The sequence below is a fragment of the Nerophis ophidion genome, linkage group LG05 (assembly GCF_033978795.1).
Source record: "Nerophis ophidion isolate RoL-2023_Sa linkage group LG05, RoL_Noph_v1.0, whole genome shotgun sequence".
In the NCBI taxonomy this organism is placed as follows: domain Eukaryota; kingdom Metazoa; phylum Chordata; class Actinopteri; order Syngnathiformes; family Syngnathidae; genus Nerophis; species Nerophis ophidion.
Window position 1 is genome coordinate 16,343,817 of NC_084615.1, and position 11,440 is coordinate 16,355,256.

General features: G+C 40.3%; 2 protein-coding genes across 4 annotated transcripts in view; both read left to right on the forward strand.

Annotated features, from left to right (window-relative positions):
- nxf1a (nuclear RNA export factor 1a) overlaps nt 1-6,392 on the forward strand; it is a 40,005-nt gene extending 33,613 nt beyond the window's left edge. For both annotated transcript variants that reach the window (XM_061900198.1, XM_061900200.1), the window contains 13 exons: nt 72-179; nt 269-378; nt 3,162-3,198; nt 3,280-3,348; nt 3,476-3,531; nt 3,620-3,727; nt 3,836-3,894; nt 3,987-4,102; nt 4,171-4,213; nt 4,295-4,373; nt 4,457-4,639; nt 5,820-5,880; nt 6,003-6,392. In XM_061900198.1, coding sequence (XP_061756182.1) covers nt 72-179; nt 269-378; nt 3,162-3,198; nt 3,280-3,348; nt 3,476-3,531; nt 3,620-3,727; nt 3,836-3,894; nt 3,987-4,102; nt 4,171-4,213; nt 4,295-4,373; nt 4,457-4,639; nt 5,820-5,880; nt 6,003-6,041 — 1,068 coding nt within the window. In that variant the 3' untranslated portion in view covers nt 6,042-6,392. The remainder of the gene's footprint in view (nt 1-71; nt 180-268; nt 379-3,161; nt 3,199-3,279; nt 3,349-3,475; nt 3,532-3,619; nt 3,728-3,835; nt 3,895-3,986; nt 4,103-4,170; nt 4,214-4,294; nt 4,374-4,456; nt 4,640-5,819; nt 5,881-6,002) is intronic.
- A 3,620-nt stretch (nt 6,393-10,012) lies between these two features.
- The window catches only part of si:dkeyp-115e12.6 (centromere protein F), a 35,045-nt gene continuing 33,617 nt past the window's right edge, over nt 10,013-11,440 (forward strand). For both annotated transcript variants that reach the window (XM_061900202.1, XM_061900201.1), the window contains exon 1: nt 10,013-10,222. The gene's annotated coding sequence lies outside the window, so the exon portion shown is untranslated. The remainder of the gene's footprint in view (nt 10,223-11,440) is intronic.

Sequence of the window (11,440 nt, forward strand, 5' to 3'; positions counted from 1 at the left end):
ACTTTTTATTGTATATCTGATCTGCATGCTGGGTACCGTATATTCTTAATGGGTTTATTTCCCCTCGCTAGCTGGCCAGCTTGAACCTGAGCAACAATCGCATTCATAAACTGGATGAATTTACTCAATTGATTACCAAAGTGCCGAATCTGAAGAGCATCAACCTTTCGCACAATGAGGTGAGACTAGATATCGATAACCTTGTGGTAGTATTTTGCAGTAACTATTGTTTGTTTTAACATCCTGTTGCCACACTGTTATTTTGTAGTTAAAGTCAGACCTTGAACTGGACAAGGTAAAAGGCCTGAAGCTGGTGGAGCTGTGGCTAAACAGAAACCCCTTGTGTAGCCTCTTCAAGGACCAAGCCTCATACGTCAGGTTAGTGGACAATTTCTGGGGGTGAGCAAAATAAAAGGGAACCTTCGATTTTTTAAAAAGAATCATACATAAAGCCGTTAGGTAACTAGGGATGTAACAATATGAAAAATGATCATGGTTTGTAACCAAAATGATCACGGTTATCATCGCGGTATTGTTGAATGTGCTGAAAAAGTACTTATGCACACATTCAAATTTTTGACCAGGTTGTTATTTTAAATAATTAAAATAAATTGACAGTTAGAAAACCTGCTATGTTCGCATTTTTTGTGTTACTATTAGTGTACGTCTTAGTATTTGATCTGTTTTAATGGCTAAGCTTTTTTCGTTAAATATTGCAGCATCTTAAAATTGCGTAACAAACGAAAACGATGATTGTTATTACTGCCTGGCGTGGTGGCGTCGTACTCTGTTCTGTGGTCTTTGAACGCACGTAAAATTAGCTCCGTCTTGTACGCTTTAACTTTTTACTTTCCTGAGGGAACTCTCCTGAAGGAATCAATAAAGTACTATTCTTCTATCTATCTACTTGTTTAGAAAGATAGCTATGTGTTAAAAGCACAGCTTATAGGTTCAATGTGCACAATTGTAAAGCTTACTTACTCTGACAGAGATGTGATTATAAGTTTAGATTGGGGTATGTCATTTCTTAAAGGGAAAAGATAGTTTCTTATTTTCATGTTTTGATTGATTGAAACTTTTATTAGTGGATTGCACAGTACAGTGCATATTCCGTACAACGGACCACTAAATAGTAACACCCGAATAAGTTTTTCAACTTGTTAAGTCGAGGTCCACATTAATCATTTCATGGTAAGCATGTTAGCATTTAAGCTAGCAGTTTTGCGCTAGTCAGTCTGCGTTTATTAAAGTGCAGCTGTCAGTTACGTTTTTTTAATCACTTTAATTTCAAAACTGTAATACTAATCGTCGTGAGTCATACCACGGTTAAGTAACATTTATAGTTATTGTAACAAGTCTCCTGTTGCATCTTTATTGGTGATGCAGCTGTAAAAATTGATTTGGATGATTGGATTGTGCTGAGCCAACTGGTTTAGCTAATTTGAAGTTTGTGTAAGGAGCTAAAGATCTTTGCAGGAGATTACTTGTAGTTAATTCTAAAAGTCCTATTTAGTAGTCTTTTTTTTTTTTTCTATATTCACAGAATTTCTTGCAACCTGGCAGTTGTTTGCTTTTCCAGTTGGTGTCTTTTTACTGTTTATAAACTTTCCTTTCAGCCTTTTTTAACCTAATTCAGACTGCCATCTTTTCTTGGCCAGCTATGTTTCTTCTGACGAAAAAAAAAAATTCTAAGCTGTGCTGAGGGTCTCAGTGATGCTGTACCCAGACCCTCTCCCTGCTGGAATCCTCTGCAGGCACCCCATAAACAACAGAGCAATGCAAACATACTATTAATTTATTTGTTGCTCTTAGAGAAGGTAGATGGTGTTGTGTTATATAACATAGTAAACTGCTATTTGAGAAAAATTTAATAAAAGGGCTTGAGCAGCACAACACAAGAGTGTTGCTGGTTCTGTATACAAGAGATGGAAAAAGATGCAAGTCTTTATGTATGGATGAAGTTACTAAATTATGCAGCCAGTGTCTTCCCCTCGAATCATAACACCTTGCCCACTCGGCTTCCTGTATCAGGCGAGTATGGAAGGCTGGATAGCCCATGACGGGTAAGATCCCACCTCCAAACCTTGGGACGACCTAAGGCAGGCACAGTCACGATTACTCGGCCTCAGTCCCTGTGAGCGCAGCCTCGCGGCTGGAGTCAAAATGGAGAAGGCGGGACTTGACAGGTGAAGTCGCTGGGCTGAGGGGGACATGCTTCATCATTGAGCAGCAATGTGCTAAAGAAAGAAGGTGCTAACCTCTGTGCCAGCTCCTTCTCATCGAAACAGACTGCTGGTTGAATACACCTGAGAGAGCCACGTACAGAAATATTTCTGAACTGAATACCGAAGTTCAGTCTTACCCGAAATAGGGCACATGAAACTTGAAACACTTCCTCTTCCATGCAGCTGATGGCTGTGACAATTAAAAAAACATTGTGCAGAGCAGACTCAGAAGTCCATGACAGCAGTTGAATAAAGCTAAAACAAGCTGATTTGTCTTGTCAGCAGCAGCAGGGGGCCAAGCTATTGGATGAGCAGTGGGAGCTGGGTCCAGCTTGCACTGAAACCATCTTCCGTCTTCTCAGGTTCTTTAGCGGATAATCCCGGAGCTACAATCTTACTCATGCTGAGTTCTGCTCTGTGCTTCCTCTGTCAGCCAACTTCATCTTTTCCCTCTCACAAGCTTTTGTCAAGTCAACGTCACAATTTTTGTCCAACTTCTTTTTCCATTGTCTTTGTCGTCACTATCTGAAGCTTTATTTGACACAAAAACAAAGGCCTGCTGCAGTCTGGTGGTAGACTGGTTTTCTGTGTGTGTTTTGAGTGTGTGTGTGCTTCTAGAAAAGTGTGGTTGTGTCGCTTCCCCATGTCCATATTGGGGGAGAGGGTGAGTATACTGCGGGTAAGTGCACTTTGGGTTGGGAGAAATGTTGACACATGAATCTTAAGTGCATTCTTTAGCAGTTTGAATATTGCTTTGCTTACATTCAGAATATTACAAGACATTTGTTGCCAATTGTATTTCCAAGCTGGCAGTGAGCAGCATTATACATTAGTAGCTGAAAGCAAATGATAGAAGTTCAACAGGGCGGACTGGTTGGGACATGTTGCTGACTCTGTGATCATTTAATACTTTCTGGAATTATGTTTTCATGACAGTGCTGTGAGAGAGAGGTTTCCTCGGCTGCTTAAACTTGTGAGTCTTTTATATTTGCATAGACATCTCATTGTGAGCCCTCACATTTCTAACATTTTTTTTTCTCTCTTTTCCTAATAGGATGGAAATGACCTGCCTCCACCCATTGGATTTGATGTGGAAAGCCCCACCACAATCCCCCCCTGCAAGGTCAGTTGCCTAGTACTTGTTATATGTATTCTGACATTCAGTACAGGTTCTCAGGCATGGTGATTTAATGTAAATAACTTAATTAGAAGGCTGTAATCTCCAATGTGACATTTGTTTGCCAACACAGGGAAGTTATTTTGGCTCAGATGAAATTAAGGGCCTCATCCTTCGATTCTTGCAACAGTGAGTTTACTTTATTTTTTTGCTATTAGTGCTTCCCAGGCAAAATCACAAAGACAGCCACAAAAACTAACTTGAATAATTGTTTCAGGTACTACAGTATATATGATTCTGGGAACAGACAGTCTCTTCTGGATGCTTACCATGATGGAGCATCATTGTCGCTGACGACACCTTTCTCTAGCCAGAACCCTTCCAGGTAAGAACATGTACACAGGCACACTTTTACCCGCTTGACGTTCTGGGCTGATCGTTTTTAAGCCACCGTCCTGTTGAAGTCAAAGTGTGTTGACCCTCTTTTTGTTAGGTCCAGTCTGGGAGAGTACCACAAAGACACTCGAAACCTGAAGAGGATCAAGGACTTAAGTGAGTTACCATATCTGGTTTAACTTGGATCTGTCCTACAATTGATTGCCATAGAATACCTTGATTGTTCTCAATCTCTTAACTTCTTTCAGCGAGCCGCTTCAAACTTTTGAAGCACACACGTTTGAATGTGGTGGCTTTCCTCAATGAGCTGCCGAAAACTCAGCATGACACCGCCTCTTTTACCATCGATGTGAATACCTACACAGTGAGTTCTTCATTATTGTGGCTGTTGTTATGTCATCTTTGTTTTTAATGCTACCTCTTTATCTTCAGAACACATTACTGTCATTCACTGTAAGCGGAGTCTTCAAAGAGGGTGAGTGTTCATTTTATTGCTTACTTTGAAACACTTCCTACGTGTTGTCGTCTGTGGGGCTTAGTTTTTGTTTGTTGTTAGTCGCTGTAAATGGGAAATCCCGAGACTCCACCATGGCCTTCTCTCGAGTTTTTATCACAGTCCCTGCAGGGAATTCTGGGTGAGTGCAATGTCTCTCAGAGGTGTTTTTATTTCTCCCTCATTTCCCTCCCACTTTATTGAAATATATACACATTTCCATAGGTTGTGCATTGTCAACGACCAGCTTTTTATCCGAATGGCCACGACGGAAGAAATTCGCAAAGCCTTTGTGGCGCCCGCCCCTACTCCATCATCCAGCCCAGTGCCCACCCTGACTGCACCACAGCAGGAGATGCTCGCGGCCTTCTCGCAGAAGTCGGGCATGAACTTTGAATGGTCCCAAAAGTGAGTCGTGCTCTTAAAGGCCTACTGAAATTAGATTTATAATTTAAACGTGGATAGCAGGTCCATTCTATGTGTCATACTTGATCATTTCGCGATATTGCCATATTTTTGCTGAAAGGATTTAGTAGAGAGCATGGACGATAAAGTTTGCAACTTTTGGTCGCTAATAAAAAAGCCTTTTATGTGTGCGTGACATCACCGGTGTGAGGGCTCCTCACAGCCTCACATTGTTTATAATGTGAGCCACCAGCAGTAATAGCAATTCGGACTGAGAAAGCGACAATTTCCCCATTAATTTGAGCTAGGATGAAAGATTCGTGGATGAGGATATTGATAGTGAAGGACTAGAAAAAAATCAGAATAAAAAAAAAATAGATAAAAAGCGACGGCTCCGGGCGGCGGCAGTGTGAGCGTTTCCGATGTAACTAGACACATTTACTAGGATAATTGTGGAAGATCCCTTATCTGCTTATTGTTTTAGTGTTTTAGTGAGATTGTAAAGACATACATCAGTCGGGTGGCTGCGATGAACACGCCAGTGTCTCAGAGAGAAGTCGAGGAGCCAAGCTCACAGCTGCCTTTTTGACAGCTACTGCAGGAGGACGCATAATCCACTGACGTCTCCAGTAAGAGCCGACTTAATATCACAATTTTCCCATCCAAAAACATGCTGGTTGACGTAGAGAAACATGTTCGCTTGACCGCTCTGTGTTAAAGCTTCACCACAAACAAACACCGGCTGTGTCTTGGTGCTAAAGACAGCTGCAATAAACCGCTTTCCACCAACAGCATTGTTCTTTATATTCTCCATTATTAATTGAATAAATTGCAAAAGATTCAGCAACACAGATGTCCAAATTACTGTGTAATTATGCGATGAAAAGAAACGACTTTTAGCCGTAAGTGGTGCTGGGCTAATATGTCCCCTCCAACCAATAACATCACAAACACACGTCATCATTCCGCGGCGTTTTCAACAAGAAACTCCGCTGGAAATTTAAAATTGTAATTTAGTAAACTAAACCGGCCGTATTGGCATGTGTTGCAATGTTAATATTTCATCATTGATATATATAAACTATCAGACTGCGTGGTCGGTAGTAGTGGGTTTCAGTAGGCCTTTAAATTGGCTATTAGGTCCTGTCAAGTCTAGATACTCTAAACATTTCTTTTATCTCAGGTGTCTACAAGACAACGAGTGGGATTTCAACAAAGCCGCACAGATCTTCACACAGTTGCAGGTACACACTAACTGCCAGGCATTGTTTTATTGCACTGTACTTGTTTGTTATCCAAGTACAATTGTATTCAGTTGTTTGATAACTTACAGGATATTAAAAGATGTTTCTTTGTCCCTTTCCAGACCGAAGGAAAGATCCCAGATGTTGCATTCATCAAATGAAACCTTGACTCATACCTCCTGTAAAAAATAAAATCTGTTCCGTTTTGTTTAATTTTGCGTCCTTTTTCTCTTTTTGCCTCATGTTGCTTAAGTGGCAGAAATTGTTTAATATACCTTACATTTGCGTGGTTTTGTTTTAGCAGCCAAATATATGAGGAACTGTTTGAAATTCAGACTTGTTTTATATGCATTTTGTTATTTTAGAGTCAGTCATCTGTATATAAATGTATGCTCATTGGAATAGACTTGTGGCCAGGTCTTTTGTTCTTTAATTATTGTAAAGTTAGACAATTGACACATTTCCTTGACTTCATATTAGATGCAATTCATTCATTAAAAGATGTTTTGCTATCTTTGTGTTGTTTGATTCGAGTTGATCTCAGCTGGTGAGGTTTATTTTTATACCAGCAACTGTCATGTAACTTCCTTTTTATAGGTGGTAATCCTAAAGTAAGGCTCTGACTTGCTGCAGGTAAGCTTGTGGGTCAGTGTTACAGCACAACTGCTTCGGTAACCAGCACAGCAATACAAGTAGTTCCCAAGCAATTTACAGTCCTGGTCAAAAGTTGACATACGCATTTAAAGAACATAATGTCATGAGTTTCCAATCATTTCTACAATTCTTATTTTTTTTAAGATGTGGTGATTGGAGCACAAAGTTGTTCACAAATAAATGTGTGAAGTTTCCTTTTGTGAATTTATTATGGCTCTACTGAAAATGTGAGCAAATGTGCTGAATCAAAAGTATACATACAGCAATGTTAATATTTGCTTACATGTCCCTTGGCAAGTTTCACTGCAAAAAAGGCGCTTTTGGTAGCCATCTAATAATTAAATTTTTCACCACAAAATTGGTGCAGTTCAGCTAAATGTCTTGCTTTTCTGACATGGACTTGTTTCTTCAGCATTGTCCACACGTTTTAAGTCAGGACTTTGGGAAGGCCATTCTAAAATCTTTGCCATACGTTTAAGTCAAGACTTTGGGAAGGCCATACTAAAACCTTTGCCATTCCTTTACCACTTTTGACATGTGTTTGGTGTCATTGTCCTGTTGGAACACCCAACTCCGCTCTGATGATTTTAACTTGTCCTGAATAATTTGGCGTTAATCCTCCTTTTCATTGTCCCACTTAGCCATTGGCAGCAAAACAGGCCCAGAGCATAATACTACCACCACCATGCTTGATGGTAGGTATGATGTTCCTGGGATTAAAGGGCTCACCTTTTTTCCTTCAAACAAATTAAAGTACCAATGATTTTCACACACACACTAGATGTGGCAAAATTATTCACTGCATTTGACCCCTGGGAGGTGAGGGGACCAGTGAGTAGCAGCGGTGCCCGCGCCCGTGAGTCATTTTTTGTGATTTAACTCCCAAATCCAACCCTTGATGCTAAGTGCCAAGCAAGGAGGTAATGGCTCACATTTTTTATAGTCTTTGGTATGACTCGGCCGGGGTTTGAACTCACAACCCACCCAACTCTAACCACACGGCCGGTGGTTCTCAAATGGGGGTACTTGAAGGTATGCCAAGGGGTATGTGAGATTTTTTTTTTAAATATTCTAAAAATAGCAACAATTCAAAAATCCTTTATAAATATACAAAATATGAATGCAAGTTCATAAACTGAAAAGAAATGCAACAATGCGATATTCAGTGTTGACAGCTAGATTTTTTTGTGGACATGTTCCATAAATATTGTTAAAGGTTAATTTTTTTGTGAAGAAATGTTTAGAATTAAGTTTATGAATCCAGATGGATCTCTATTACAATCCCAAAAGAGTGCACTTTAAGTTGATTATTACTTCTATGTGTAGAAATCTTTATTTATAATTTAATAACTTGTTTATTTTAGTTATTTTTATATCTTTTTTTCCAAATAGTTCAACAAAGACCACTACAAATGAGCAATATTTTGCACTGTTATACAATTTCATAAATCAGAAACTGATGACATAGTGCTGTATTTTACTTCTTTATCTTTTTTTTTTCCACCAAAAATGCTTTGCTCTAATTAGGGGGTTCTTGAATTAAAAAAAAGGATGTGAGCCACTGAGTAGGTTATATATACTGCTTGGTATTGTGGCCAAGCAGCATTTTTTTTTGTTTCATTATTGGAAAAAAAAATATATTGTTAGTTAATTGGTTGCGACTGTAAATCCTGTTGACCTCCCTTCTATATATTTTAAATCGCTGAGAAGTGGTTGTGCTCTCGAGGACAAAATACATTTGCCTAGGAAGATAATGCACGAGTAACTAACCATTGTAGTCTAGAGCAGTAATCTAAAAAAAAACCCTCATCAAACTAATTTCCTCTAAGACAGGGGTCTCTAACTCAATTTACCTGGGGGCCACTGGATGCAGAGTCTGGGCCGCAAGAAACGATTTCCTTAAAAAAATATTTTTAAATGTCTCTTTTTATTTTCCACAATACATAAAATCAAAATATAAATGAACTAAATGAGAATTAAGTAATGTGAGACCATGCAAATTAAACAATTACAAAAAACAAAAAAAGGTTTGAATTGGTCCAGGTTATCGGGGACTGTTATTACTGACGGACAGGTGTCGCGGTGTGACTGCAGCCAGGCACGTAAAAAACCCCTCGTCTCCATGGCAACGTTTCTGTCGCTTTCACTCATTTTCCGCCTTTCCATTAATGCAGAGGCAGGCAACCCAGAACATTGAAAGAGCCATATCGGCCCAAATAACAAAAATCGTCTCGCCGTGGAGTTTAGTGAAGTGAATTGAATTATATTTATATAGCGCTTTTTCCTAAAGTGTCTCAAAGCGCTTTACATAGTGAAACCCAATATGTAAGTTACAATAAACCAGTGTGGGTGGCACTGGGAGCAGGTGGGTAAAGTGTCTTGCCCAAGGACACAACGGCATTGACTAGGATGGCGGAAGCGGGGATCAAACCTGCAACCCTCAAGTTGCTGGCACAGTCGCTCTACCAACCGAGCTATACCACCCCAGTATCGGTTGGGGACATCTCTACGCTGCTGATCCGCCTCCGCTTGAGATGGTCTCCTGTGGACGGGACTCTCGCTGCTGTCTTGGATCCGCTTGAACTGAACTCTCGCGGCTGTGTTGGAGCCACTATGGATTGAACTTTCACAGTATCATGTTAGACCCGCTCGACATCCATTGCTTTCGGTTCCCTAGAGGGGGGGGTTGCCCACATCTGAGGTCCTCTCCAAGGTTTCTCATAGTCAGCATTGTCACTGGCGTCCCACTGGATGTGAATTCTCCCTGCCCACTGGGTGTGAGTTTTTCTTGCCCTTTTGTGGGTTCTTCCGAGGATGTTGTAGTCGTAATGATTTGTGCAGTCCTTTGAGACATTTGTGATTTGGGGCTATATAAATAAACATTGATTGAGTTACGGGCAGCACAATTAACCCTGAACGGGCTACCACCACAACTAGCTTGTTACACGTCAGATTCGCCCAGCGACTCTCTGTCGGAGTATCAACGCTGGGGTCCAGTGCACCAAAGTTTTGTATTGTTGCTCAGTCCTTCGGCGGAGTGCTACGGAAGCTACCATATCACTCGTCTCCTCGGCCTGGACTGTTTACAGCGGCGCCGGGGGAGGGAGCGAGAAAGAGAGCTTGCATCACGCAGGTGACATCAATGTTTAGCCCTCCAGAGCCACATATCACACTGTGATTGGTAGATTCCTTCAGCTCCGCACACAACGCTGTCAAGCGCCATTCATATAATACTTGTAGTCCGCACTAACATTAAACTCTCATATTAACGCGGGGGCCGCAAAAAAACGTCTCGCGCACCGCGTGTCTGAGACCCCTGCTCTAAGAGGATAGCAGACACTGCACCTGTTGGGACAGGCAGTCACGCAACGCTAACGGATTTGGCCGCTAGAGGTCGTTCGAGGTTCAATGAAAAAAAACAAAAAAAAACACTTCCTACGTCACTAAGCCACGCCTATCTCGTGCCCCCGCCCCCTTGTCGGCTTTTTTGAGCTGCACGCGACGCATCTATCCATTGTTGCCTGCCTTTTCTGTGTAAGCAGAGGACGACAACACAACACCACGGACACCATTAATCCCCGACTTTCGCAAAGTCATTTCTAAATCGGCGTTTGTCTTGACCAGAATGGCGGACACATGAGGCTGCCGTTGTGTTGGCGCTCTTTTGTCAACTCTTCTAAAGTGAATGGTGAGTTGCTTCACTCTTTAGCATCAAGCTTCTATTATCTGTCTGGCTTGTGGCTCAAACATCAACGCGGTCTTCAACATACTTGCCATGATGATAGAATTAACGCTATATTCATTACATTCCTTATTATATTATATTATGTTCGTTATCTATGTTGTCCCTGTCAAAAACGGCACTTCCTACCTCGTGACCTGAAAGACAAGGAAAAACACGCCTGACTCCTCCCCTCTTTTACTATACTTTAGTTTTATTCTGCTTTCATAATCAATTATTCGTTAGAATATCCTTGTTTGCTTGTGTCACTACATGTAAATATTATTGTTTTCTATTACAGCAAAGTAATGTATTTATGTAATTCACAAGTGAATAATTCTGTATAATAGACTATATTATTCACTTGTGAAAAATGTTGTATAATAGACTGTATTTATATTATTAACATGTGAATAAGGCTGTATAATAGACTGTATTTATATTATTCACATGTAAATAATGATGTATCATGGACTATTTATATGATTCACATGTGAAAAATGTTGTATAATAGACTGTATTTATATTATTCACATATGAATAATGCTGTATAATAGACTGTATTTTTGTTAACCACATGTGAATAATGCTGTATAATAGACTATTTATATTATTCACATGTGAATAATGCTGTATAATAAATTATTTATATTATTCACATGTGAATAATGCTGTATAATAGAGTATTTATATTATTCACATTAGAATAATGCTGTTTTATAGATTGTACTTATATTATTTCATCATCATCATCAGCCGTTGTCAGTCCACTGCTGGACGAAAGCCTCAGCATGTTTCTGCCATTTGGCGTACTTTTCATGCTGGTTATTAGCCTACACCTTCCACGCTGGCTTGGTGCGGGTTGGAAGGGGTATTTTATATCAGAGATCCTTCTCCTAGACTAATTGCCTTACTGGGCTATTGAACATAGTCTGTCCTGTTTGTTGTCCGCTCCCATATACCCAGGGACCCGCTCAGCTTTATGGCGCTGACCGCCCGCCAGTCACAAGAGAAGGTGCAAACGGTTCTTTGTGTGCATTTTATAGATGTTAGTTGGGACTCACTAACCCCTCACACAACCTCCCATCTCATGCCTGGATGTAGTTTAACGTCCTACCCAGGACACTTATATTATTTACATGTGAATAAAGCTGTATAATAGACTGTATTTATGTCATTCACATG